Source organism: Mizuhopecten yessoensis, unplaced genomic scaffold, assembly GCF_002113885.1.
Source record: "Mizuhopecten yessoensis strain PY_sf001 unplaced genomic scaffold, ASM211388v2 scaffold11171, whole genome shotgun sequence".
Lineage (NCBI taxonomy): Eukaryota > Metazoa > Mollusca > Bivalvia > Pectinida > Pectinidae > Mizuhopecten > Mizuhopecten yessoensis.
The window spans coordinates 384,579-411,475 of NW_018408915.1; the positions used below are offsets into that span (position 1 = coordinate 384,579).

Genomic DNA, 26,897 nt, shown 5'->3' on the forward strand with positions numbered 1-26,897 from the left:
ATATATCTCTAAAATACATTACAACACCCGATAATTCATTAATGTATATCATACATATTATGTAAATGTTTATATATACATATATAATTGTTTGAATAACTTAATCTCAATCACGATAAGTCTTCATTAGAATATAAGGAGGTGAAAGTTCATGTCTCGTAAACCCCGTCCTTGCATCATCATAAACAGTTTCGTGAACTACTCCGTCGTGTCTTGAACAGATCGCCCGTGCGTCTGACACAATGTCTATGGTCATCTTGGAGAAAATACTTCATAGCGGTTGAAAGCTTGTACATGAAAACACTGTACATATATATATATATATATATATATATATAATTCCCTTGAATTTAAAATGGACTTTTGGCAGTAATAATTGTTATTTGATCAACACACGTAAAATTAAATTAATAATGGTTATATACAAAATCAATGACGGCAAAAGTCGTGGTACTTTTATCCTGATAATCATCCAATCAGAAGCGTCCGTGTTATTTACTTCACCGTTCTTAGGACGCAGTCTTTTCAGGTATGTACAAGTCAGATGCTGGAAAAGATGGATACATATAAGTTATCTCTATACAGCTACAATTTTTGTCTCTAACGACTGAAAACGCGATAATTCTCCACGCGTTGATGGTTTGCTGATCAACAAATACCGGTGGTGACAAACACATTTTTTTCACATTGACAAAAATGAAATTGAAAGAAAATATTCAAAAGAAAACAACACGTGTTCTCAAAGCAGAAACTCACAATTTGCTTGATCTTTAGACCGATTGCAGCATCACGTGGCAACTAGACAGGAATAAAATGTGTATAGTGCTAATTGATGTGTATTTACAACGTTCAAAGTATTATTGACAAACAATCTTATATATTTATATATATATATATATTTACAAAATGTGACTCGCATACAATGCAATTACAACTACCACCACAAGAGGTTAAAGTCCTACTGTTTTTGTCTACAATTTAATGTTACCAAAAATTAAGAAATTTAGAAAAAAAGTCATCCCTCATTTTCGCTGACAATACAATCTATGATCGGCAGTAATACTGCACATTGATTGGTCAATGCTATAATATCCCATACATGCACATAATTCAGTGGCAGATCCAGAGACCAATCTTGGCAGGTTTCCAAATTTCTAGTTAGAGGGGTTCCGAATGGAATAAAATTAGGATGGGAAATACACGTGGTTTTTTAATTCTCGGGTTTAGGCTTTTTTTTGTTTGTTTGTTTGTTCGTTTGTTTTTGTTTTTTTGTTTTTGCATTCCAGACAGACCCTTCTGGATCCGCCACTGANGGGGTGGAGGGGGGGGGGGCAGGCAACATTCCGCGCACGTGTATAGGTTGCCCGAGCCCAGCGTGTTCATACAATTGGTCCTTAAGGTCCAATCAGCACATGTCTATATCAGTCAACGCTGTTCAAGTGAAAGCTCAAATAAGTCACGCCAAGATGGCGGGGTAAACAACAAATTAGCGCGTGATTCTTTGGAGGACCACATTTTGCTAACTTTATTATGTAATCAATTGAAATATGGAGTCTACAAACGTGTCAGGAGAGAGGTGCGACAGCGTTGAGTCGTTTGCTATCCAACCCAGGGTGCTATGCCATCAGTCATCACATTTCGCCTGCCAACTCCATTTCGAATATAATGAAACAATTACGCGGTTACCTCCCATGGGTAACGATCTTTAATGTCTGAGGAGCAAAAAGACATATTGCTTTGTGAAATACATTTTCCAGTCAGAGTCCTCGATTTTGAGAGTCAGCCAAAATTTCCGTTGTATGGCACAGTGAGAAAGCCATTGTGATCAAGAATAACGACGGCCTTACTAGGGTCCCAGCAACCTTCCTGTGCTCAAAACGAGTCTATCCTAGCACTTCATTTAATACTAACGATTTCTATCACATTACGGGCATGGAATACTATCAAGTCACGCACATGCAGGGCGGGGACAGAAGGAAGAATCGCTGCTCTGATCCATATTTCACATTTGAAAGAATCACGATCGCATTTGGTTTCGAATCCAATCATCTAACTTCATGCCGAGCTTGCCATGTTTCGTCTATTATCAGACTGGTAAAAAACATCCATTTTTTTTTAAAAAGTGCACGAATGTCAGAAACACACACAAAACAGAGAAGTCAGAATTGAATTCTGTATATATCAAATTCTAGTATAAAAATCACACTAGGTATCGCGAATACAAACAACCAAAGGCTATTGCACAAAGAAATTTAAGCGTAAGACAAGTCTGCTATTAGAACATACTGCAACACCAACTTAACTTCGAAAGAGCTATAGTGAGATTGGTGACGATTCTCGACTTATGTTAAATCTGAAACCAGTAGGGAGAATAAAAACGGATGCGTATTTGTTAGATCTAATAAGTATAGAGTTATGAGTAATGTCCGGATCTGGAACATGTACTGACATGCGTATGATGTGTAGTTCTCTGTCCGGTAAGATAGATGAAAGTCAAGAAATATTTATGATGTTGATCCAGACTGATTTGTGGCGTATCCGGTTCTCAGTCCAGACGGATTTGTGACGTATGACATTTCCGGTCCAGACATATTTATGACGTTGATTCAGACAGATTTATGGCGTATCCGGTTCTCAGTCCAGACAGATTTGTGACGTATGACATTTCCGGTCCAGACATATTTATGACGTTGATTCAGACAGCTTTATGGCGTATCCGTTTCTCAGTCCAGACACATTTGTGACGAATGATATTTTCGGTCCAGACATATTTTTTTGAATTGCCTAGTTCTCGGTCAAGATGATGATCCAGACAGATTTGATGAAATTGAATCAGTTCTGGTCCAGACATATTGGTGACTTGTATTTTTTTGGTCCAGACAAAGGATTTTATGACTTGCATGGTTTCGAGTCAGACAAATTTGTGACGCGTACGCGGTGTCTGGTTCTAGGTTGTGATGATGATCCGAACAGAGCTATGCCGTGTATGCTTTTTGGTCCAGACAAATTTGTGAAATTCGTGGTTTCGGTCCAAACAAATATGTGACATATGTGTGTTTGTTCCAGACAGAATTGTGACTTATCAAGTACCTGGTTCAAAAGAAATATTTGACGATGGCCTAGAGAGATTACTGATGTGCCCTGCTCTCGGTCAAGATACAAATATAACATGATGCAGACAGGTGTGTAATTTTGATCGTGTCCGGACACGTTGAGCAAGATTGTCCTACACATACTCTCCTCGATCTGGACACTTTTTCTGTAGAATAACTTTTTTCGAAAGTAGTAAAATTACTCATTTTTTTTCTCTCCAGCAATGAGTTCTATTTTCGCGGTTAAAATGAAATTTCCTAACTGTGTTGAATTTTGACATGCGTTTTACCATAGTAGTACTGATTATAACATGCGTTTAAACGGTTTACAAGGTTCACAGAACGTATGAATACGATCTTGCCAATTTCTAGTGTTAACAGCCGTCTAGTAGTGGGATAGTAGGAACTGTTAGGAATGTCGGAGGTAAATATAAGAAACATGTTAATTGTAGATACAAATAGAGACACAACCGTCTCATCCCGTCTTTCCGAACCAATAGACCAAATGATATAAAATGTTGCTTAGTATTGCTGCAATTCCTTGAACACAGCGCGTCCATTACTTACCGAAGAAAATAATAACGATACCAATTATATTGATGATCAAGTACATCAAAAAGAACAAGCGATCTGTTATACAACAGATGATCTTCCACTCGCGGATATATTTCTCCTTCTGCTCCGCCTTAGCCTTCTTGTCCCGGTATGCCTCTAGGATCTCGCGGATGATCCTGATGTCTTCGGACAGACTTGAGCGGATGATGTTGAGCCTCTCGATATTACAATCTTTGTTGTTTTGCTCATAACCATCCTCTTTCCCTTCGTCCAGTAATCTCACTTTGGCGAATTTCATTTCCGTTTCCGGAAGTTTAGACGTTGCGCCACCGGTGTATTTGATGTTCCAGCTGTTCTTTTGTGGAGGCTCCGCTTGCTTTTCAATCAGTTTGTCCCGAATCATGAATACCCTGGCAACGATGTCTATCATGAACTGAAATATAAAAACAAACCATTTAAGGAAAAAAAATATAATGCGTACTGTATTATGGCGAAGCTTGCTTAAATCGAACATTTTCCCCAAGGATTAATTTTCTTGGGAAAAAATAAACAAATAAAATTCCGGGTCACTGAAAGAGAATGCGGTACTTAAGGACATATGCTGCAAGTATCTTACATAATCCACCTGTAAATTTGTTTTAGAGTTGCCTCCCTTGAAATGTATATTTTTTAATAAAGTTACCTACCGAGTCCCGTATAGCTATATGCACATGACTTAATCAGAATTATGTTATCGTTTTCTTGTGTTAATTCCAAACTTTTTATCACAGAGAACGCTGGCCTAATACAATTTAGCACTTACGTTCTTAAATTAAATACATATTTTTGGTCCTTACTTCGGAACTCTTCTGATAATTATATTGTCGATCTTACCATAATACCCAACCTAGATCATATCAAACTCCACCCAATTAAGATAAGGTGAGAAAAAAAAAACCAACTCCCGGTCAAAAGGTTGACGCACTACCAACTGTACCATGCGATCCCGTTAATCAAGGTAGAGACAACAATAGCAACACTAATTTAGGTGCTTATCAGACCTGTAGGGCTCGTGTAAATACATCGGAGTGGAAGCATTTAGTAGATCTCTGATTCATGCTCCGCTTTCCAATACATATATACGCACTTCAGGTTTATGGAATATTTGTTCTCTTTTTTCGTTCTCCCAAATGCAGTAAATTATTATTACATCATAAAGACTCTACTGTGTGGAAATCGATGATCACAACACGTAGAATGATGCGGGATGAGAAGTCTATATACCAGAGCTACGCCTTCTAATATACTGAAAGTCTGCCTGCGGGACCTCATGAATGGCCTAGCTCGTTGTAACTCAGTAAATGGCGAAGTTATATGGCCATTCTCTCCAGAAAGAGATGTATTATGTTAGCCCTAAAACCATCGGATAACGACAGTTTCCACCAATAATGTCTTTCTTACATACAATTGTCATGCATTGTAGCTTTGATGTTTGGACGTGCTTGCAGTGATACAGGAGAACTGAAAGCGACAATGGAGGAAACGCATTAAGCACAGTGACAAGAACTAAACGGCGCTGTCTGTTGACATTTAGTGTCGTATCGGCGCCTGTAATGTGAAAATGTCACAGGCACAACCCCAAGAAATACTGTTACACAGTAAGTAAATGAAGTCCATCGCTTAGGTAGATTGTCGGATGTTGGTGAAATATAATTGTTTTTGATCGCTTTTATAGTAATAATGCCGAAAGTTATCACAAATTTGCGTTCATACTGTCATGAATGTTAACACATTCTTTTTAATTCTTTACGAGGAGACAATTCGGTTCCGACTTTTGAAGCCATTTTTTTTCTGATTGTGATAATATTTTTCAACTATACGATTTATCGATGCGTGTAAAGATCCCATCAGTGTCATAGTTATGTTTCCGGATAACAAATAACGGCAACGGGAATTATTTTGGTGTATTACTATATATGTAGTAATAGAAAATCCAGGTCACCAAGGTGTTTGGCATCAACCGTCTTTGTGACTGAGACGGCCAAAGTATAGGAAATATCATGTATGCAAGTAGTGTTTTGAAGCCAAATCAAATCGATGTTTACGGGCTGTTTTTAACTGTAAATCATTAATATTTTATCTTTTTATTTTCTAAAATAAAACCTGTTTTGCCATGAAATTTTACAATAAAGCTTACAGAAAACGCTGCAAAGGTTTGATGCTATAGAGGTAAGAAATTTGCATACGTTGCACACGCAGGAAGCTAAATGTGTAATGTGTTTTTTTTCCGCACTCCCGTCACTAGCCGTAAATTACATGGTATACTAGCGTATATGGCTGTTCTGTGACACAGCATCACAACACGCACAAAATTACTATGTAAAACCGTGAAAATTGATGTGTGTATTGGCGTTCCCCGGCGAGGCATGCTACGCCTCGCCACTGGGAAAATATATAAACCACGTGGCACCGTCTAGACACCAGGCCCCACCGATCACATCCCATAATAGTCGTGTAACGTCATAAAACAAAATCCGAAATCTGAAGAATGCAACATGATCAAAGTAATCATTGGCTGGACGCATCAGATACATTCAACGGCTGATCTCTCAGAAACAAGCTCCGGAAAATCGTTATTGTTACGGGCTTAAACAAGCTGTTGCTATCATCAGAACACAGGATAAAGCAGGAATCAAGAATCACGTGAACTAATTTCATTTAAATTCTAAGTTCTTGAAATAGTATAAAAAAAACACCTAGGGCAGAGTGTAAAGCAATTAGACACTGTAAGGGACGGTAACACCTCCAATGGCACGATATAGGTGGCGCCTTCCTCACGTGATGACAGCGCGCGCTGTGACGTGCACCACTGCAGGCTTCAAGCGCCAGCCCGCTGGCAGTTGAGCGGGGGAGAGGTATGGAATGTAGGGTAAAGAGCGGTATTCGATACGATGAGAAGATTAGTCATAACCTGCAAATTGGCGCCAAAAAAATCAAGGCATTATCGGACGAGCGAGGAGCGTGATATGAGAGATCCTATGATTGTAATTAAAACAAATACTGTTCTCGGTTGAAGTAAAAATTAGACCAAAATTAAGCGTAAGTGTAAGTGAACTATAACGAAGCGATCAATGAATTGCAGCAAAAGCTAGCCGATGATTACGAGAGGCAATCAATGATGTGTGAAAAGAGAGAAAACAAAATTTTTGATTGGAGACGTTCAATCCAAGATGAACGTAACACCGCCAGAGGGTTACACCTTTAAAATCTTGGTTATAGATATACAACATGCCAAAGATGAAACTTGGTCTCAATTTCAAATTAAACAGTTACATGTAGTTAAGTGTGTATATAATATCATGAACTGTGCCACTACTCATAAGAGATTACTGCGGCTACCAAAGCTAGTTACGGCACCTCAGGGACTAAGATGGCCAAAGTCTACAACATATTATCTTCAAAGATGAACGTAAGATGGATATAGAAACAGTTAGAATAGTGGAAGAGATACATAATTAATTTCTCCTGCCATATCGGTCTGATCCAATTTCATATAAAATGCATGATGTGACATTTTTAGATGAGAGAGTTAGCCATTTGTTTATTTCAGGAAGTATATGGAAAGGTCAGGGGGAGCCGCTAAGTACCGATTTCTAGTGTAATTTGTGCTATTGGGAGGGCATCTATGAAACAGAACGGCAGATACAGGATAGTGTTGCTCCTTTTTTAACAAGGTGTTCCGGAAAACCCCATTATTATACCGTAATAAAACAAAATGTTTAATGAACGATGTACAAAAATAATGGCATAGCTGTACATGTACGCCATAGTCATGTTTTCGTACATGTTCAGGTTATCTGTTTAATAAAACAGTCTCTTGTTGCCCTTGTATGACAAAGAGTCCCCGGAAATCCATTTATACAGGAAGCAAAACAAACAGTTTAAGGAACGTTGTACAAAAACAATGGCATAGCTTTACATGTGCGACATAGCCGTGTTTTCGTAGTTGTTTTATAATACAGTATCCCGTTGTCCTTGTATAACAAAGTGTCCCATGAAATCCATGTTTAACAGCAGTAAGCAAGACAAATATTTAAGGAACAATTTAGAAAAGAATGGCATAGCTTTATATGTGCGTTATAGCCGTGTTTTCGTATTTGTTTTAAAGCACAGTATATCTTGTTGCTCTTGTTTGAACAATTGCTCTAGGAAATCCATTATTATACAGTAAAAAGGAGGAATACGTAAAAACAATGCCGCAGGTTTCCATGTCCGTCATAGCTGTGTTTTCGTAGTTGTTTTATTTTACATCATTGCACAAGAAAGTAATTTGTTCAACATACATTAAGCTGAGAAAGATACAATGCATACGAACTGACATCAGACAATAACTATGTCGCTGTGATAAGGTACTTATGTGATTTAAAAACTAAATAGTTTGATATCGACGGTTAAATTAATTACAATATAAAAAAAAAAAAATTCTTTCGTTTCTTTGAAGGTTAATTAGTGTAAATACCAAACAACAAAGTATGACAAAGTTGTGTTATTTAAAAAAAACGTCAGGTCGGCTTTGCCATTAAAGATTTTACATAGAAATGTCGGATATTTTATCGTTCTGTCATTTATTTCATAGACAAGCCGCGAAATCTGTTCGGTAGAAGCAACCTTGAACTCAGAATGAAATATCTTAAGTTCATTTTCTGTCTCTCCGAACAGTTTTTTTTTTGGAGATTGTTATGGTTATAAATGTAAAAAGATATAATAACAGCAATTAACATGAATAATTATTACAATTCGAATGTATAATAATTCAGGTAAACGTGTAAATATCCCTCTCCTGCATTGAACTTATTTGTTTATTTTTTTAAAGACTATGTAAGGTATATTTGTACACGTTAGGATCCCTGTCCCACTTACGTTAACTAGCTATCTCAGTCGGTTAGAGCAACATAATAATAAACCGAAGTCCAGGGTTCAAATACCAGTCTAACCCCGCTAATTGTTTACGCATAGAAAACTGTTGTTGACTAAATTTTGTTTAAATATCTGTGTATTTTTTTCTCATTAAGTCCCGCATCGAATGCTAATATTTATTTACAAGAAATGATTTATCCAAAGTTATACATGTAGTACGCTGGAAGACTGTCTCCAATGCAGGTGTGGGCAGTGGTACGGGGTTCCCTAAGTCTTAACTCTGTTCTGTGTCAATAAAGACCTATTATTCGGTTATTCCTGCGTATCGGCGATGGAAATGCTGTCACTATGTATATTTGGCTAAATGGACTTAGTAATCCTCACGTTCTTTCTAGCGCATTCTACGTGCAATTGCGTGGTATTTATCGCCCGTAAAACGGCTCTTCTTTCACTAGAGAGTTTGGACTCCATTGTCGGATACATTTGTTTGTTCGTTCAGTGTTTTGCGTCCAATGGCACCTAAAGTCACACAACGACGGTGTCCACAAATGAGGGCACACTAATTATAAGCGCTACTTTTTAAAGTGACGTTCCGTTCTTAAATGTCTCCAACCAGACACGGTACAAATGTAGCACCGCACTTGATCTGTTCACATCGGACAACGGGCTAACTATAACGTCACTGTACCCAAACCGGGACACTTTTCAGATAAATATCAATAAATAAATTACCATACTATCAGTTCCTAAAACGTTTGTTCATTTTTCATAAATAAATACTATCCATTTTTCATTTCTGTCCGATATTTGATATTTCTGGCGCGTGGTTCTAAAAAAAGAACGTGAAATACCATCATAGTTATACGGAGGCCATTGCACCGTCGTTACTGTACCCGGAAAGGGACACTTTCAGTATTTTGGCGGATATTTGGAGATAAACGATCAATATCGGCAGAAAATATGCATAGTTGTAATATTCTAGAGTCAGCGAGGGTTCTGATTAAATTTCTTCTCCAAACAAGCATTAGTTTAGACAAAATAGACTTTTGAAAATGATATCCAAATAAATAGCGTCGCATTAATGTAAATTCAGGAAAATCTTGTTTTGATAATTATTAGTACCTTTATATTGTCCATGTAACGATAACCAGCAGCCAATAAAGCTTAATGCAAACAAATTGTCATTAAAAGTGTCATCAAATTAAAACTGTATGCATAAAAGTACATGTACTTATTTGCATTGAATGACAGTTTCTGGGACCGTTTGACCACAAGTGTCCCGTTTTGAGTACTGTCCCGATCTGGGTACAGTGACGGTAGGGGTGCCTGCGGTAAGATCTCCAAAACGAAAAAGTGAATAATAAAAGCAATAAAAAGAAAGCCGTTTCAAGTGTAACAATCGGGGCAGCAGATAAATTTAGTCTTCTTCAACTCGCCGTAAGCAGGAGGCAGATATCTAAAATAAAACCTTCGGTTCTTCATGGGCCCACATTGGTCCTCTCATAAGCGAATAAACAATGGCAGGATATGATTTATTGGTGCACATATACGGTATAAAAAAAAGTTGGATTAAAGTTTGCCGAACTTAAAAGCATCACAATTATATATACCAAACACCCCTTTGATTTGTTTATAATGATTGTCTCTCAAAAAGGATGAAAGACAGCTCACATAAATGTCCATACTTGCTGGAATCTTACATGTAAAAATCAACAGGATTGGCTTTGCAAAGGTCGTGATCTCTGGAGCTATATATGGACGCTGGTGTCTGAGCTTCCGAGGCAAAATATGAAATAGCGATCTTCAACATTTAATAGATGGGTGGGCGTTGCCTTTGCATCTGTAGTTAATGCGTATTTGAATGAATATAACGAAAGCAGTTTATTAAAGGCATTCTTAATATATAAAAGACAGAATGTGTAAAAGAAGAGTTCGCAAAATAGTGAAAATGAATGCGTCATTTAGTCTGTAATGTTTCGTAAGGTTATTTTCTCCAATAAAAGCGTCATGGAGCATAAGTCAAATTATTATGCTTCTTATATAACAGTTGCAGTTTCCCTCAGTTTCTTAGGTTTGAAATAATAATTCACAGACACGTTTCATGATACTAAGCTTCAATGCGGGCACATGACGGTCGTCGTGGTATTATGCGGGCAGCTTCTCTTTGGGCCGTCTCGAACTTTCTGGATATTGTCAAAAATATTACAAAACAGATGAAATGGATGTTTAAATTTTTTAAACATCATCACGACTCTGTAAGAAACATTGTGTGGAAGACGTTATCGACTTAACGTGTTTTTTTTTAGTATTTTCTCTGTTGGTGGTAAGATATATATAGTTAAAAGGCTGAATTGCGGATACCGACCTTTCTCAGCCAGGCGGGCGCCCTGTTAATCCTTACTCCGCGGAAAAACATGTTGGCTACAATTGTTGAGAGGACTGTTGACATTGTGATCATCACCATACTCAGGCAGAAATACGCACCTGTAAGACAAAAATAATAAAGTGAGACATAGCATAATTATCTTCATAGAAATCCGCACCTGTGAGACAAAAATGATAAAGTGAGACATATTATAATTATCTTGATAGAAATCCGCACCTGTAAGACAAAAATAATAAAGTTAGACATATCATAATTATCTTGATAGAAATACGCACATGTAAGACAAAAATGATAAAGTGAGACATATCATAATTATCTTGATAGAAATACGCACCTGTAAGTCAAAAATGATAAAGTGAGACATATCATAATTATCTTAATAGAAATATGCTCTTGTAAGACAAAAAAACATGTCTTGTCAGAAATATTCTCAGCAGAAATACAACGAAACTACACAGCCATTACATGTAACCGTAGATAAAATTCTTATCAGTGATATCATAATCATTCTGTCAGAAATACGCACATGAAGGACAAAACTTACTTAAGTATGACAAAATATAGTTATTCTTAACAGAAACAAAAATTCGTTATACTGCCACTATTTACTTTCGGTTTGCTTTCATAATCAATGTGAAATTGGTGCGGCATCGATATCGATGCCACGGAAATTCTCAGTAACATTGTAAATCTATTTCCAAACATGTGAAATCTAGGAGAGTTTTTGACCATTTTTTTACTTGTTGACTGTGATAAAAACCTTCAACGCTGTTCGAAAATTTTAATCGTGTACTGTTTGTTGATAACGTTTCAAGTTCTTACAGATAGGTACGGGTTCTCATGATCACAGACAACAACAACAAGCAAGGACTACCATCTTAGCTGTTTATATCTCATAACGAGGTTTCACAGTCGGTACATGTAATGTTAGGAATGATATAAACTAACGGGACGCAATCATCAACATCCCCCTTATTTAGAAGAACATGACTGTCAGTGTCAAAATGAAATGGACATACACAAATTATTAAACTGACATAGTGTAGCATACCATTGAATGACTCAAAATTTTAAGACTAGAATATTGAGTAATAAAATTCATCGCTTTTAACAAGCTTAAATGCAGTTCGTATTATATCTTTATCGACTGTCAATTTTCACCATAATGGAAATGTATGAATGATTTTTTACCAGTGTTCATGAACCTAAAATAAATTTAAATTGCCACTAGAGCAAAATAGAATGTCACTTTTCACAGAGTCCTGGATTGTCACTTGGCTACCTAGAAACTACTAACACAAACTTATAAACAACAAATATGAAAATCAGTAACGAACAAAGTCTTTCAAATGGCCAGGTTCTTTTCGTTGGCGTACTGGGCGGTGTTCACGTCCAGCGATACTGGGCTGCCGCGTTAATTGTGTTTCCACGTGTACTTTTGGAACAGTTTGTTCTGGGTCGCGCACAGGACATTGGGGAACTGACGGAATCTGCTCGTGGGCAGAACTCTCAACATCTTGTTTACTTTCTAAATGAAACTCATCTTGACCGGAATTGGTTGGTGTCTGTAGTGATACTTTGTTTTCCAAACGTACAGGTGACTGATCGCGGATGACGGCTTCCACACGAGTGGGTCTGATATGAACCCGATTTCTTCTGTACGTAGCACCATTTTGTGCTTGCACTCTGTATGTGTACTCGCCAATGGCGTCTTGTACTTTTCCGAGTTTCCACCTCTCTTGGTTTGTGTTCGAAATACACATTTTGTTCACGCTTTAATCTCGGCAAATCTCGAGCTGTTTTGTCATAATACTTCTTGACCGATTTCTTCCGCTTTTCCCGTTTTTCACTTTTCATTCCTGTCTCCTGGTTCCATGCTGGAAGCAAAGTGCGCGTTTGACGTCCAAACATAAGTTGGTTAGGGCTCAGTCCAGTGTCCTGTCGAGGAACATTCCGCAGCTCCATCAAAGCCTCGAATTGGTCCTGTCTGTTCCGCTCACATTTTATCATTAAGTTTTTAATCACCTTCACCGCAGATTCTGCTTTACCATTTGCTCGCTGGTGGTGAGGTGAGGAGGTCTGGTGAAAAATACACCACTTTGAGGTAAATGCCTTGAATTCACTCGAGGTGAACTGGGGGCCACCATCTGATACTATGGTCCTCGGGATGCCAAATCTCGCAAATTATTTCTTGAGGATGCCAATGACCACAGTTGAAGTAGTTTTCTGTAAGAGGTCAACCTCAATGAAGTTACTATAATAGTCAATGCTGACCAAGTAGCGCTTGTCCTTTATTTCAAACAAATCCAAACCAATCTTTTGCCACGGGGCTTGTCCTTCATCATGTTGATTTAGTAGTGTATTTGTTGTACGTGGTTTAAGTTCCTGACAGGCTTCACAACTTTCAGCTAGTTGTTTGAGGTCAGAGTTCATATGGGGCCAGTAGACGGTACCCCGCGCTCTCCGCATCATTGAGTCATAGCCGGTGTGCGAACTATGTAGTCGAGATTTCACATCAGCTCGTAAGGCCTTGGGGATTACTATTGCCTCTCCTTTAACAATGATTTCTTCATAGACGCTTAAACTGTCTCTCATGTCGAAAAAGGGGTTGCAACAGTCCTCAACATCCCTTTTTTCATCTGGCCATCCGGCCCGGATATTGTTCTTCAGACATTGTAGATCTTCATCTTCCAGAGTAGCCTCCCTTATCTCAGTAAGTCTCTTATCACTTAGGTTGTCGTTTACGCTCACTGACATGATACGATCACGGTTTTCAGATGGGTCAGCGACCGTTGCTCTGCTCAAAGTATCGGCAATGACAAGTTTATCACCTTTAAGGAATCTAAACTCAATATCGTACCTTAAGAGTTTTAACATGATATCTTGCAACCGACGGGGAGCACTGCTGATAGGTTTCCTCAAAATGTACTCTAGAGGTTTGTGATCATTTTGTACTATGATCTTGTGTCCATAGGTGTATTGGTCAAATCTTTCTACACCGTATAGTACAGCCAGAGCTTCCTTTTCAATCTGTGCCCATTTGCGTTGCGAAGGATTTAAAGACCGAGACGCATATTCAATGGGTTTCCCATCTTGGAGTAGAACGGCACCGAGTCCATCTTTGCTACTATCAACCTGCAGCCATATTTCCTTCCCAGGGTCAAAATATGAAAGAACTTGGGCGCTTGTGAGCTTCTGTTTCACCTCTCGGAATGCATTTTCACAGGCTGATGACCAGTTAAAATCAGTGTCCTTGCGAGTCAGAGCTCTCATTGGTTCTAACATTGTTGACAGACAAGGTAAGAACCTTGCCATGTATTGAATCATACCACAAAATCTTTTCACACCTGCAACATCCACAGGACTTGGCATATCAATGATAGCTGTAATTTTCTTGGGGTCAGCTTTCACCCCCTCATTTGTGATGGTGTGACCATGGAAAGTGATTTCTTTCAGTCCTATCACCTTCTTCTCTTCATTTAACACTATGTTCCTTTCATCACAACGTTTATACAACTCCTGCAGTTTCCTGTCATTATCCTGGTGTGCTTCCTCATCAGTTTCTCCCTGTCCTGCAATGATGATGTCATCAGCAATGGTGAATGTTCCATCAAGTCCTTCAAGAGCCTCGTTTAACTTGCGTTGGAAAATTTCACTGGATACATTTAATCCAAATGGTAGGCGTGCCCATCGATAGCGACCAAAAGGTGTGATCATAGTGGTTAGTTCACTAGACTGTTCGTCTAAACGGACATGCCAGAATGCCTCTTTAACATCCAATTTGCTGAATACACGTGCATTTTGTAGCTTAGGTAATACATCATCCAGTGTTGGTAAGGCATAACCTTCTCGCAGCAGGGCAGAGTTAAGACCTTGAGGGTCTAGGCAGATTCGTAACTTGCCATTAGGTTTGTGTACTACAGCCATCTGGCTGACCCAGGCTGTGGGCTTTGTCACTGGTATCAGAATACCTCTCTCAACAAGGTTGTCAAGATCAGACTTTACACGATCCTTAAGAGCGATGGGTATTTTCCTACAGGGCAGGAATCTGGGTTTGACCTCAGGGTCAATAGTTAGAGTAACCTCACCCAAATCTCCTGGTTGATTTGTAGTTTCAATCTTCCCAATGAACTTTTCTTGATTGACAGTCACAAATCCAAGCTTTCTAATTGTTTTAAGTCCTAGGAGGCACTGTAGCTTGTTAGGGACCACAATAAAGCTTACATTATGCTGTTCTCCACTCTTAGGATTCAGTACGTTAAGCATTGCTTCACCTTCAGGGCATAGAGTACTGTCATCAAACATGCGAATCTTTGTCGTGCATGCATGTACCTGTTTACGCCGAACATACCGTTTGCATATAGTGTTTACATCCGCAGCACTGTCTAGTTGAAAACGCACATCACAGTCATTCACCTGCATTCGAGCAGTGATCCGCTCTTTTTTATCAGCATTTCTTACTGCATTTAACCAGCAGTCATCAGAGTCAGATTCAGAGTGACCTCCCCTTTCTGCACCCAGACGGTGTATCCTCTTACACTTAACCTTGAAGTGATTTCGTCCGCCACACTTTCCACAAGTTTTGCCCCAGGCAGGACATTCCTCTTTTTTCATGACATGTGATTTTCCACAGTATTTACATGATTTCACATTTTGAATATCCTTTTTTACAAACTTCTTTTGTGCCTGTGCCTTGTTTTGTTTTCCTTGGTCTGATTTCATTCTGTTAACCTTTGTGTGCAGGTGGTTGTTCGAATGCAAGTTAGTCTTCATTTCCTGTGCCTGTTTATTGGCCTGCTCATAGGATTGGCATATTTTGATTGTCTTGCGTAAATCCAGGTTGTCATCCCGAAGCAGCAGCTGTTGCATTTTCCCAGTAGCTGTGAAAACGATTTTGTCACGAATCATCCGTTCCTCCTTGTCACCAAAGTTACATGATGATGCCCTAGATCTGAGCTCTGTGAGGAATTGGTCAAATGGGTCGAAATAATTCACAGGCCAAAATTTATGACTTTCCGCAACTTCGTTTTGACGAGGGTTACACTATTGTTCGATTTTCTCAAAAACATTTTTCGGATCATTTTTATCCGTGGCTGGCCAAGAGAAAGGAGCATCCGCTTTCAGAAGGATCTCCCCACCACAGTTTATGATCGTCGCGGGTTGTATCGCCTTATCTAACATTTGGATTCCGCTAGCCATCAGATAAATCTCAATACTGCGTTTCCATACCTTGTAATTCTCACTGACATTACCGGTTGTCAGATTAAGTTCTGTAGACAATCTCAGATTAGAGTTTATGTGTTGGATAACTGGCTCACCCATCGCGGGAATATAGTCAAAACCACGTGGTGCGCTCACAGCGTTCCCAAAAAACACATCAGAGTGATTTTTCTTAGTGAGTGTCGACTTTAACAGTTATAAAGTCTTTAGGCCCGATTCCTACCTCTCTCGCCACTGCCACCATGTTGATAATGTTTCAAGTTCTTACAGATAGGTACGGGTTCTCATGATCACAGACAACAACACATGCATGGACTTCCATCTTAGCTGTATATAACTCATAACGAGGTTTCACAGTCGGTAAATGTAATGTTAGGAATGATATAAACTAACGGAACGCAATCATCAACACTGTTGGTCTCGGAACCCATCGGGATTGTAAGATTCTGCTGACAGTTCAATTTTTGGGCCATTGAGTTTAGTTAGCTCCCTTGGGGTTACAATTCTTCACCAGGTTATTGACGGACTTTCTGCAGCCTCGGGGCTGTACGGTATAATGTTATTTGGACGGATATTAGTAACAGCAATTACTACTATTACATCTTCTCATTGATTGGTATATGCGGGCTTGGCGGTAGCGTCTACGGACCTGTCTGTCCACCCCTCCGCTAACCAATCATCACAGTCCTTTCATTTTTGTTTGTCCTACGGACCGATCATACAAACTCGTGATTTTGAGTATTAGCCGGTCCGTACCATTCAAATTCCCACTCTTTGTCGGTTTGTATAACCAATGTTTATTAGTACGACCCAGTTGTTACAATCCATGATTACTATTACTGGCCGATTCGACCAAACTAGGTTGCTGGTATGTGCCATCCTGTATAGTATAGTTGCCTAGAATAGGCAGAATCTACAATTCTTTGCTTGCCTCTCTTAAACATCTCTGTCATTAGCGGGCAAAACACCAAAATGATTCCACTGTAGTTTTTTTGTACATAGAGTTACCTCCCTTCCAATTTGTTCTGGATATAACTGGGTAAGGGTTCTACATGTAACGATGACCAGATAGCTCTGTTTGGTTTGATGATCAGAGGGCCAAGGCTGGCTCCGTGGCAGATTATTGTTGCTTACATGTATCCCATCTCTTCTATTGGAATGCTTACGTTGTGACTTTTCAATTGATCGTGGCGTGGAAATGTTAGCGTTTGCAATACATCTAAAATTTACATATTCTATTTTTCTATATTCGCGTGTGGATATTTTCAAGCAAATGCACTCGACGCGAAAAACGTGAAAATTTCCACTTTTACAGTACATGTACATGTAGCTCTTATTGCCAAATTAGACCTATGGACAGGTTCGCACGACCGATATATAGATATGTTTAATGTTACGGATAGGTCCACACAAACCTTGATTCATCTTATACGGCATGCCAGTCTGCACACAGTGTTTTATTGGCCTATATGTAAACGGAACTGTCGTCGGTCTGTTGAGGTAGTGTTAGTGAAATAGACGATAAATTACTTAAATTTACATATCAACCCAACTGCACTCACAGATTTTCTGTTGACACATTGCAGTCGTCGTGTGTCGTGGTGATTCCGGGTTATTTAAATTGTTTGTCCGCAGCCGTTCAAATCACCTTCGTTTTTATTGTAGACACCCCAAACATGGATAAATAGCACTTTATTTCCCCGTTTTTCACATATTCAGCACATCCGAGTTTGCTTCAGCCTTATCTGCAATTGGCCCTCGATAATTGCTCGACTTTCCAGCCTGGTTGACATTTTTGTAATCTCTTTGTACACATTTCCTGGCTTCTGTTATCGGTTCTGTCTTAACGCGAACATCAATATGTACTTGTTTAAAACAGATGTATCAGACCAAATCATAACAGGCAGTCTTTGGCAGCCTATACTTTTATTGGCCATAATCTTTTTCCCCGAGACCTATTCATGCCCGTGTGATTTTTGGCTAACAGAGTTTCTGTCTAATAAAGAAAACAATAATGTGGAGGATTATTGTGGGAATATCCGGATATGTTATGTCGGGGAGGGGGGATACTGGCGATCTGACGTATCGCCCAGTGTACTGAATCCATCAGCCTTCGGTCAGTTCTCGAGTTATATCACTTACAACAGTGAATAGTACTTAATAGGCGGATATTGATGACCAATTCCTTATCAAAAGGGCCCTCGACGTGTGTTTTACAGGTCCTCGAGACGGCTTATCAATTGATCGGAGTTTGCTTAACCGTCGCGGCAGTGCTATCAGCAAAGTACGGAAGCGTATTAGGGTCGTCTGATATTTTTTTTTCTATTGTAATTATGAGATGGCAATATCAAAGCTACGAGATCATGATAATATCATTACAATAGAATCATAGAGACGCCATTATAATAACAACGAGATCACTATCAGTATCATATCTACGAAATCTATGTCATTATCAAAACTACAAGATCTATGTCATTATCATAGCTACGAGATCTATTTCATTATCAAATCTACGAGATCTATGTCATTATCAAAGCTACGATATCTATGTCATTATCAAAGCTACGAGATCTATGTAATTTGCATAGCTATGAGATCTATGTCATTATCAAAGCTACGAGATCTATGTCATTATCAAATCTACGAGATCTATGTCATTATCAAAGCTACGATATCTATGTCATTATCAAAGCTACGAGATCTAAGTCATTATCAAAGCTACGAGATCTATATCATTATCAAAGCTACGAGATCTATATCATTATCAAAGCTACGAGATCTATATCATTATCAAAGCTACGAGATCTATATCATTATCAAAGCTACGAGATCTATATCATTATCAAAGCTACGAGATCTATATCATTATCAAAGCTACGAGATCTATGTCATTATCAAAGCTACGAGATCTAAGTCATTATCAAAGCTACGAGATCTATGTAATTTACATAGCTACGAGATCTATGTCATTATCAAAGCTACGAGATCTTTGTCATTATCAAAACTACAATTTCACTGCTATGTCATACATGTATCATAACTATAGGATCATAGCTATATCATAATCATAACTACGAGATTACATCTATGTCAGGATCATAACTATAAGATATCATAGATTGGCATAATTATCGCTTCGATGTATCATAGCTTTGTCATGACCATAACTACAAGACCTTTAATATGTCAGGATCATAATTACAAGATAGCATATATGCCATTATTATAACAACACGATATATGTCATTATCATAACTACATAAAATGTAGGTGATCATACCTATGTCTTAATAACGTGATCATAGCCACGTCATAATTATAACAACGTGATCATAGCCACGTCATAATTATAACAACGTGATCATAGCTATGTCATAATCATAACAACGTGATCATAGCTATGTCATAATCATAACAACGTGATCATAGTTATGTCATTATCATAACGTGATCATAGCTATGTCATTATCATAACGTGACTATAGCCATTTCATTATCATAACGTGATCATATAGCCATGTCATATTCATAACTACGAGACCATAGTGTGTCATGATCATTACCTAAAGATCATAGCTTTGTTATGTGATCATGATCATATAATAACTACGAAATCATGTCTGTGTCATCTGCGTCATGATTGTAACGACGTGATCATAGCTATGTCATAATCACATACATTAGATGATAGCTATGTTATAATCATAAACACGAGATCATAACGTTAGCTGTGTCATGGTAAGACTTTTGTCAATTTCATTTATCTCATATGTTTCTACCGTATCTTGCATGTAGATATAACTACGGAAAGGCGATTTACGAATTTACATGATCTCGTTGTTATTATATGGCCCTAATAGGCCTCCGTATAATTGTGGGTTAGGATTGTATAGTAAGAGTTAGATTTTGAAAATCTTTCTGTGCCCTTGCTCTATTTCCAGGGTGAGATGGTCAAACAGATATAATGCCCATTTGTATATGTGGAAACAGAAGTTGCTAATCTTGTTCACCAGACTAATATACTATGTTTTATCATGAAAACCATATTAAAGTAGTGACTTGTCATAAACCAGGATTACTCTAACAAATATAACAGGATTGTAATGTCACACCGTTTAGATCTTACATGCAAGTGTATTTAAAACCAAGGAAACAATTCAACGTATCCCTGTCAAATCTCAACAAACATAGCAAGTACACCACACCCCAGTAACACCGCGAGACGATCGGTCTATGTTGTGTAACCGACGCTGTTGGATCGTATTGATAGCGAAAGTGCATCTTGATCCGGTGATAATTCAGGATCCGTACAGTACCCACGTATAGCCTGCTATATATAGGACTACAGAGGGTGTCCCTGTGGTGGTGGTGATGGTGATGGTGGTGGTGTGCGGGCCTACCAAAACAAACGTACTCTTTGGATAATTACAGCTATAGTTCATCATTTAAGAAAGGGGATATTTTCGTATAATAGATACAGAAACAACAAGATATTGATTTTCAGACATATTTTCGGATAATTCGACATGGAAGGATAACGAGGGGGGCTGTGAGCGCTGCCGTCTGTTTGAGAGCGAACATAATTGATAAAAAAAGATATGAAACGAAAGCAAGAAATAATTGACGGTTGTGTGTCACTGCTCAGTGTCAGCACGATATTGGAGGTGGGGCAGGCGACATGCACCATACTACAGTGTACCGTTATCTGCCGAACACGCAAATGTTTTGTGAATTTTTTCATTGCCAGGTACATGTACCTTACAATTATACCTAACGCGACTTTTGGTAAAGATGGCATGTGACGTTACCATGGTAACGTCTTTGTAGTGGGTTAAGGCTCTGATGTACGAACAGTGTATTTAATAAGGGGAAAAAAAACAACCAGTCAAAACCCGTAAACAATTCCGTACATTAGAAAGCAGATATAATATATTACTTATTTACATTTGCTTTAACTTATTTGGCTTATGACGTCACTATGGTACCGTCTTGGTAATGCAGTAGTGCCAGACGCACGAATAGCAACATCTTAATGGCTTACAATTTTTTGAAATTTTTGAGTACACACGTCACTTCCGTGCACTTACCAATAAGGGGTATGGAGTCGGCAGCCTTTGGAGTTGAGTCAGCAAGAAGCAGCAGCAACACGAAAAAGGCCACAAACACGTTCATACCTGTCGAAATAAACCATATATGTTTTAGAAGGCAGCTATACATAAATATACTTCTCTCTTCTTCAGCTAAGTAAACTCTGGCTGCGTATGAATTAGCGTACAGATACATGTTTCAAATATGTCGCCGTTGACGTTTAAGCGGAATAACAATCCGATGACAGCCATTGTTTGATACCTTCAACATCTGGAATCATACAACAAAGGGATGCTGACTGACACACTTCTTATTCCATGGATGAACATACAAATGTCTTTGCCCATAAAGTAAACAATGGCGGCTTTGTTCTGGAACATTCGACCGCGTCACTATATCAGAGCAGTGCGTCAATGCGTGTATATACCTAACATTATACATTAATGAAAACTATCAAAGGGCTATTCAGATTAAATAAATTAAAATTTAAAAGCTACAAATATCAAATTGAGAGTGTAGTGTTGTTCACTGCTAGTTTTGAAATTTACCCATATCAATATTTATCCTAGCAACAACAGCTACCGTAGTTACCATCGTAGCAACCCCTTCTGACTGTTTTTCCTTGTACAGTATTTAAACATTTGTTTCTTTTCGGATGTAAACATACCGCGTTCTTTAAAGAATATATTGGTTGCTACTGTAATTGCGTTCATTGTACTGTACGCCGTCAAAATGAAGGTCAATCAAACTTTATATGTAACAACCTTAATAGGATAAAGTTAGAAACAGCCTCGTCAATAGCAAAATAAATCCACCGAAAACAGGCACGGTTATAAATACAGCGAAAGTCTAACCTTAAATATGGTGGTGACGCACATGGTACAGTAAGATAAATGTAACAAAAAAAATCGTAAGCATGCGAGAACTAATTGTTCTTGTTTCGAATCACTGCGTTCAGTCTTCATATTATTGCTCATTTAACAAATAAATAGTTGTGTTATAAAAGCAAGCCATGAATTGTGCATAAATTGTGTTCCATATTTAAAACCCATTCCGCATTTTTTTTTTTTTAAAGTGGTGAATTGACTTATGAAGGATCCCAGATGTGTTCTGTAAAATTCAGAGAAGGTAGACCAGGATTCGAACCGCGAACCTCAGAGTGTGACACTGTCGCTTTAACCCATTGATTAACCCTTGTATGAATCAACTGATCAACTTGAGTTATTAGTCTAATAAAAAGAGAAAATAAAAAAAGTTTGTTCAACGGATACCAACATAAGCATCCTTTATGACTAGACAATGGTAAGGAGAGGATTAAATATCCTCTTACCCCCCAAACAAATTGCAGGTGTGCATTGCCAATTTCCAGTATATTGACAGACATGTGTTAATGTGTGGCGCAAGGCCAGTTCATGTAGTGCTTAGGAGATTCTGTGGTTGTGTAGAGTAGAAACTAATCAAGAAAAACGGATCCTGTTTTCCCTTAGTTCTAGATTGAGACAATATAATTAATTAAATAAGTGAGGACGGGATGGTCCAAGGTTTACGGCGTCAAGTGTCCGTTTCGCGCCAATCCCTGTATCATGTAATCGTTCTTGACGGTGCAAAATCATAGTGTCGTAGCGGAGAATGGTCATTTGTTTAAAACAAGGTGTAATTGGTTTTTTTCAAGATATGATTTTCTGGTACTAAGGTACGGTCAAGTGTGGACGGTGCACCAAAATAGAAGAAAACTAGCACGTGCGACAATGAGGAGCGTGCCGCGTGCATGTGCGTGTAGTGATATATGGGACTGTGTAATTCAAACATAAAAGGAGTAATTGGTATTTAAATGGTAAAGTAGCAGTGTTACGGGGTCCCTAGGCATATCGCATCTCTATAATGCTTCGCGTAAAGATTGGCTGATTGGATTAAAACTCTAAAAAGAGTCTTTAAAGATGATTCTGCTACCAGAAACACGAGAGATATATGGCATAGCCCTGTTTGGTCAAATGGAAATCAATGACGTAAAAAGAACGCCTTCTGTTAGCTGTCTTGGAGTTAATTACACCTGTAGCATCCTGCACGTGCGTGCTTTTCACAGTAACTTGATTTACGACGTATGCAACTCTCGGTAGGATTCAAATTAGGACTGACGCGAAAACTTTTTGATGAATTCTCTCTTGATCTAATTCTGAAATATTTTCACAGAATTTTGTCAACAATTAGCTGTTGTTTTCAGTTGGTCGTGATTAAGTTAACGCAGCGTTGATAGGGTAGGCATGGAGAGAATTTGCATATAATCGTAGACAAGTTTGCGTACAGGAACGTGCAGGTTGAATTTGAAGCTTCGCAGTTGCAGGAGATATCATTTTAGAATGGACGTTTTTTTGCGAATTGGGAGTTTGAGACGCGCTTCGTGCACACGAAATCCGACAGATTGTAATAATCCGAGGAAAACAGCATATTCAGTTGTGCTCTTAAGCTTGACAAACTGAAGGCCATGGAGCAAACGCGCCAGCGTTATTGAGGGTAATTGAATTGTAACAGATACTGTGCGCATGCGTCCTCTTATATAATAGTAATTCTTAATAAATTCAATCTTAAGAATGGAAATTTTAACTAGAATTAGACCCAGATTCATCTTCAATCTGAACGGTCGCACCGAGCCGCAGATCATTGATTTCTTTTATCAATAACTAGTACTGAGTTCGAACATAAGATGGATTAAACAAAAAGCAGTCGGTGTGTTATGAAACAGCTATGTCTATATAATTCATCTTGGATTTGTTTGACAAACCACTCGGCATATCACATTCGAATACTAAAACTCTTCTTTAACCAGTTGCAAGCCTCACGAGTGAAACTTAAGCTCGTTACGAGCCCACGGGTGAAACTTAAGCTTGTTACAAGCCCACGGGTGAGACTTAAGCTTGTTACAAGCCCACGAGTGAAACGTAAGCTTGTTACAAGCCCACGAGTGAAACTTAAGCTTGTTACAAGCCCACGAGTGAAACTCAAGCTTGTTACAAGCCCACGAGTGACACTTAAGCTTGTTACAAACCCACGAGTGAAACTTAAGCTTGGTACAAGCCCATGAGTGAAACTCAAGCTTGTTACAAGTCCACGAGTGACACTTAAGCTTGTTACAAACCCACGAGTAAAACTTAAGCTTTTTACAAGCCCACGAGTGAAACTTAAGCTTGTTATAAGCCCGTGTGTGATAAAATATGTTTGAAACCGTTTTAAAGTGTAAAACTCAAACATGACTGAGTTGCTTACCAACAGTCGGTAACACAGACTTAATAGAGCTAGTCCATCATAGCGCAATATGACGGGCATACCATTGTCATACGTAGGCACACCTTGGTTTGCGTGGTTTTTTTTGTATGTATGCTGTTTAATGCAGACAGGTGCCTAGGAAGACACCGCTGAAAGGAAACAGTAGGGAAGTAAGAAGTGAAAAGCTAGAGATCCAAGGTATTGCAACGGGGACTATAGGTCGATTATGTTTTTTCAAAATCCCCCAAGCATATGACACGGAAGAAGGAAAAAAACGATTCTGTAGGGGACCGAATATATGTCGCCTGCTACGAACATGCAGTGGGATACAGCAGACCATTTTTTACCCGAACCTGCAAGGGTTGTCAGCATGTAAGTTTGTTGGTCTCCGAAAGTGATGTGTTATAAACGTATTAATACAAGTTCTACTGTTTATGCGCATACCGGATTATCTCCCTTGACATGATCTGTGTATTTTTCAGCGTCTGGGTTTGTTTACGCCATCGTAAAAAGCCCATATGACTATGACTAAATTGTATCGAGGGAACGATAACACAATCGGTAGGCACAAACCTGTACATATACATGGCGGTTATACAAAATGAATATATTGATCCCCCACAGATACGAGGTTAACTGAACTGTAGCTCTGTAAATATGCATGAGTGAATTGCCTTATATTAGTCCCAGGGTCTAAGTTCGTTCGGCTAAATAACATAAAAATATTATCATCGCATTAACACCAAGGACAAAAATCGAAACTTATAATCAATACTGAAATATATGACAGACAGAGTAAATGATACACCAAAGTTTTTTCATCGACAAACCCGTTAAATAACCCGGAAGTGAAACATAAAAGTCAGAGTTTCCGTGATGCTTCGAGTAAAATATTGTAAGAATCAGCATCAATTACCTGTATCAGTCATTAATCATTCAAACACATCTGCACATTTCTAAACATTTTCTACAGGTTGGTTAGTAAGGATTATGAAAAGATTCTTGTAACACAACCAATAAGTGTTTATACGTGACGGTTTCGATGACTAGTAAGATATGTACTCTGTCACCGTCATTTGTCTGATGAAGGTGACAGGGTACATACTGTACTAGTCATCGAAACGTCACATAGAAACATTTATTGATTGTGTTACAAGAATCTTTTCATAAACATCTGCATATTATTTTATTGCTCGTTGGTATCTCCCGTCCCTTCTTTCATACTTGCTGGGTCGTGTTATCATGAAATCGTTCCCATGCTAAAGCAGGGATATTGTGCTCAGGCCACCTTACTAGTAACTTGCTTAAGCCATGCACATGGTAATACGGTCAGTAAGTCAAGTGTTTATACTGGAAACGGTATTCGATTTTTAGTCTCTCCAAAATTCTTTCAAACCATTGACAAATGTGATATATTTTCATGAATGCATTACATTAAGAAGTGATTGGGCTTGAGCACAGACTCTGAGTTTGAGCTTGACAAAAGTTTCACGAATACATGCTCTGATCTAACCCCCCTTTTTTCCTATCCTTCTACAAACCGTCATGATCTTTTTCCTTCTTCATTTCCAACAAATCGTATTGAACCGAAACTTTTTGGTGCAGGTTGGATTTTTTTACAAAAGTATCCAGAAAGTTTAAACTCACTTTTTAATGCAGATTGGAATATTTAGCAATTACCTTGGAATATCGCAAACCTATTCATATATTGTCACAAAGATCTGATTATCGTATTGAAATCCATGATAAGATGCATTTTATTCTGTATTTTAGACTGTTATAGACTATAAAATACACTGTGTGTGTTTAAGCATGGTTAACACTGTAATAATAGATTTCTTCGATACTTCTCTTACATTCGGTAATGATTTTATATGGAAAATGTTTCTGAATTTATCCTAGTTCTAAAGCAGTAAGATAAGCATGAATGTCGAAGAAAGAAAAAAAATGTTCTTCTGTTACTTGGACGTCTAGGTGAGACAAAGAGAGAATGATGTTTTGTCACTCTAAGGTCTAAGTGAAACAAAGAGAGCATGATGTTTTGTCACTTGAAGGTCTAAGTGAAACAAAGAGAGAATGCTGTTTTGTCACTTGAAGGTCTAAGTGAGACAAAGAGAGAATGCTGTTTTGCCACTTGAAGGTCTAAGAGAGACAAAGAGAGAATGCTGTTTTGTCACTTGAAGGTCTAAGTGAGACAAAGAGAGAATGATGTTTTGTCACTTGAAGGTCTAAGTGAGACAAAGAGAGAATGCTGTTTTGTCACTTGAAGGTCTAACAGAGAGACAAAGAGAGAATGCTGTTTTGTCACTCTAAGGTCTAAGTGAGACAAAGAGAGAATGATGTTTTGTCACTTGAAGGTCTAAGTGAGACAAAGAGAGAATGCTGTTTTGTCACTT

The 26,897-nt window shown here is 38.4% G+C and overlaps 1 protein-coding gene across 1 annotated transcript in view; it reads right to left on the reverse strand.

Moving 5' to 3' along the window:
- Positions 1–344: 344 nt before the first annotated feature.
- LOC110467358 (neuronal acetylcholine receptor subunit alpha-3-like) overlaps positions 345–26,897 on the reverse strand; it is a 95,998-nt gene continuing 69,445 nt past the window's right edge. The window contains exons 5-9 of the mRNA XM_021524474.1: positions 21,240–21,326; positions 10,909–11,027; positions 3,660–4,080; positions 757–798; positions 345–547 (exon numbers count right to left, since the gene is read on the reverse strand). Of these exons, the coding sequence (XP_021380149.1) occupies positions 788–798; positions 3,660–4,080; positions 10,909–11,027; positions 21,240–21,326 (638 nt within the window). The 3' untranslated portion in view covers positions 345–547; positions 757–787. The remainder of the gene's footprint in view (positions 548–756; positions 799–3,659; positions 4,081–10,908; positions 11,028–21,239; positions 21,327–26,897) is intronic.